This window comes from Lontra canadensis, unplaced genomic scaffold (genome assembly GCF_010015895.1).
Source record: "Lontra canadensis isolate GAN:19392208 unplaced genomic scaffold, GSC_riverotter_1.0 scaffold4, whole genome shotgun sequence".
In the NCBI taxonomy this organism is placed as follows: domain Eukaryota; kingdom Metazoa; phylum Chordata; class Mammalia; order Carnivora; family Mustelidae; genus Lontra; species Lontra canadensis.
Genome location: NW_022630998.1, coordinates 54,560,183 through 54,563,358, shown reverse-complemented (window position 1 = coordinate 54,563,358; position 3,176 = coordinate 54,560,183). Strand labels below are relative to the sequence as shown.

Below are 3,176 nucleotides of genomic sequence, written 5' to 3'. Positions count from 1 at the left end.
GAGCAGAGGCGGGGTGGGCGTCAGAGGCGAGGTGGGCTCAGCTGGGCGCGCAGGGCTCCGCTCCGAACCCCGGAGGGCGGCGCTGCCCGGTACCAAGACTCTCCATCCATTATTCAGGATGTTTACTAACGCGGGGAGAGGAGAGGGAAGGAGAGGGGAGCAGAGCAGAGGGGAGGGGGGGGCACTAACCCCGGGGGCACTCCGTTCCCTGAAACTTCGTGAGGAAGACAAAGTGCAGAATCGTGAAGAGCCTGGGAAGTCAGACGTGGAGCCTCACACACAGTAGGCCATCAGTAAAAATTCGTGGAATGGATAACCGAAGAGTGAGTAAATGGCTCTGCTCCCAACCAGCTCTGTGATCTTGGGCGAATCACTTAACTCCTCTGACCCTCGTTCTCCTCAACTTTAAAACAGAGTAACAGTACGAACTCCGTAGGGTGTGAGAATACCACGAGCTAAGTCTCTGAACAACCTAGCACGTATTAGGAGCTCAAAAATGGTAGCTATTGTTTTGGGGGAATGGGGCTCCTAAGCGTTGGCAGCCCAGCAGAAGTGTACTGACTGACATCTAAGGCGGATGGGCAGCCCCGAACTGTTACTAAACAGTACTCAGGAAGCTTCCTTTGACTGATGGGTTGGGGAAAGGGGGCGGGGGAGTTATCTTTCTCTAGCGAAGGCAAGAACCGCGAGCCTGGGGAGGAAGCCTCAGGCCTCCAGGACGGGGCGGGCAGTTACTTCCCCCATCTCCACCCCGCTGGGCGATTGAGGTCACCTGGGGCTCATTCTGGCAGCCCCTCACCCTCCCTGGAACCCGTCTGGGTGCTTGGAGGCGCCTCTTAGCTGAGCGGCGGGGCCGGACTCTCGTGGACCGCTCGGGCGTGGGGCCAGGAGCGCCCTGGAAATGGGCAGTTTGGCGGCAGCCTGGCCGACAGGGAGTGTGTGTGTGTGTGTGTGTGTGTGTGTGTGTGTGTGTAGTAAGGTCAGCTTCCTGGCCACGCTCAGCCCGGGGCTGCCCTTCGATGGGGGCAGTCTGAGTTGGGACAGGGCGGAGAGGTTTGAGACTTTGGGGGAAACAAGTCCTCCAAGAAGAAAGAATCCGGAAGGTCGGCCGCGTTGGAGCCAGGCGGGGCGGGGCGGGTCTGGAGAGGCCAGGCTGGGCCGGGGTATAAATGCTGTTGGCGGGGGCCGCCGTGGCGGGCGCACAGAGGCGCGCCTAGAGCTGCTGCCTGGCCTCGCCTCCCGGGCCGCCCCTGCGAGTCCGGGGCGCGTGAGCACGCCTGCGCGCGCCCGGGCCCTTCCTGGCTGGCTGCTTGTAAGATGAGTGAAGAAGCAGGTGGGGGAGAGGGGAGGCAGCGAGCGAGAGGGCGAGGGGAGCGCGGGCGCTGAGCGGCGCTCACTTGGAGCGCGGCGAGCGAGCGAGAAGAGCCTGATCCATGTCCCTCGCTGCCTCCCTGCCAGGCGCGCGAAGATGATGGCCATGAACGCCAAGCAGCCTTTCGGCATGCACCCGGTGCTTCAAGAACCCAAATTCTCCAGCCTGCACTCTGGTTCCGAGGCCATGCGCCGAGTCTGTCTCCCAGCCCCGCAGGTACGTAGTGGAGCATAATTACCGCTCTAAGGCACATTTTTGACAGGCACTAGCTTCATGTTTTTTTCATGTCGCCCAGAACAATCGCCGCTGTCTGAACCTCTCTCCTTGTCTCCCCCGCGCTCTCTCCCGGCGCGCTCCCTCTCTCATTCATGTCTCTCTGATCCACACGTCTGTTCCAGCAGAGCCTCTGTCTCCGTATTAATTTTTATGACCTGGGCTTTGAGGAGAGGCATCTCGGTTGCTTGAAAATGTGTTTTAATCCTGAGTTGACAGTATTCCCCACTGACCGTGCTGTGCGCCTTCTCGCTTGCAGCTGCAGGGTAATATATTTGGAAGCTTTGATGAGAGCCTGCTGGCACGCGCCGAAGCTCTGGCGGCGGTGGATATCGTCTCCCACGGCAAGAACCATCCGTTCAAGCCCGACGCCACCTACCATACCATGAGCAGCGTGCCCTGCACGTCCACTTCGTCCACCGTGCCCATATCCCACCCGGCCGCGCTCACCTCGCACCCGCATCACGCCGTGCACCAGGGCCTCGAGGGCGACCTGCTAGAGCACATCTCTCCCACACTGAGCGTGAGCGGTTTGGGCGCCCCAGAGCATTCGGTGATGCCGGCGCAGATCCACCCGCACCACCTGGGCGCCATGGGCCACCTGCACCAGGCCATGGGCATGAGTCACCCACATGCCGTGGCGCCTCACAGCGCCATGCCCGCATGCCTCAGCGACGTGGAGTCGGACCCCAGAGAGCTCGAGGCCTTCGCCGAGCGCTTCAAGCAGCGGCGCATCAAGCTAGGGGTGACCCAGGCGGACGTGGGCGCGGCTCTAGCCAACCTCAAGATCCCCGGAGTAGGCTCGCTCAGCCAGAGCACCATTTGCAGGTTCGAGTCTCTCACTCTCTCACACAACAACATGATCGCGCTCAAGCCCGTGCTCCAGGCCTGGCTGGAGGAAGCAGAGGCCGCCTATCGAGAGAAAAACAGCAAGCCAGAGCTCTTTAACGGCAGCGAGCGGAAGCGCAAACGCACGTCCATAGCGGCGCCGGAGAAGCGCTCGCTGGAGGCCTACTTCGCCATCCAGCCGCGGCCCTCATCTGAGAAGATCGCGGCCATCGCTGAGAAACTGGACCTTAAAAAGAACGTGGTGAGGGTCTGGTTTTGCAACCAGAGACAGAAACAGAAACGAATGAAGTACTCGGCTGTCCATTGACTGCGGTGGGGCGCAGCGTCCTGGTCTGGGAGAGCTGAGTGTACACCACCCCCCACGTGGGGGTGGGGGGGAATGGTTATGGGGGACCCCAAGACGTTTCCTGGCAGGTCAGGCTCTCTCCCCCGAAGCCACAGACTTTCCCCTTTATCCCACCTGGTTGCCTCCCGGCCTTCTCTCTCTGATCTTTCCTTTCTGTTCCCACCAGAAAATTATGGCGCTAAGAAAAAAATTTATGAAGGGCAGGCCTGGAGGGACTAGCTCTGTCCCTGGTGCTGAAAGTAGCTTTCGCGCGCTGGGCTGCGCGACCTCGGGGTGGGAGCCCAAATGCAGGGGGTGGTGAATTGGCCTGACAGCACGACTCTGGGGGTGAAGACG

General features: G+C 60.9%; 1 protein-coding gene across 1 annotated transcript; it reads left to right on the top strand.

The window, feature by feature from the left end:
* Positions 1 to 1,468: 1,468 nt before the first annotated feature.
* Positions 1,469 to 2,801, top strand: POU4F3 (POU class 4 homeobox 3). The gene is made up of 2 exons (XM_032844171.1): positions 1,469 to 1,588; positions 1,905 to 2,801. Exons 1-2 carry the CDS (start codon positions 1,469 to 1,471, stop codon positions 2,799 to 2,801), a joined length of 1,017 nt encoding a protein of 338 aa, XP_032700062.1.
* Positions 2,802 to 3,176: the final 375 nt, after the last annotated feature.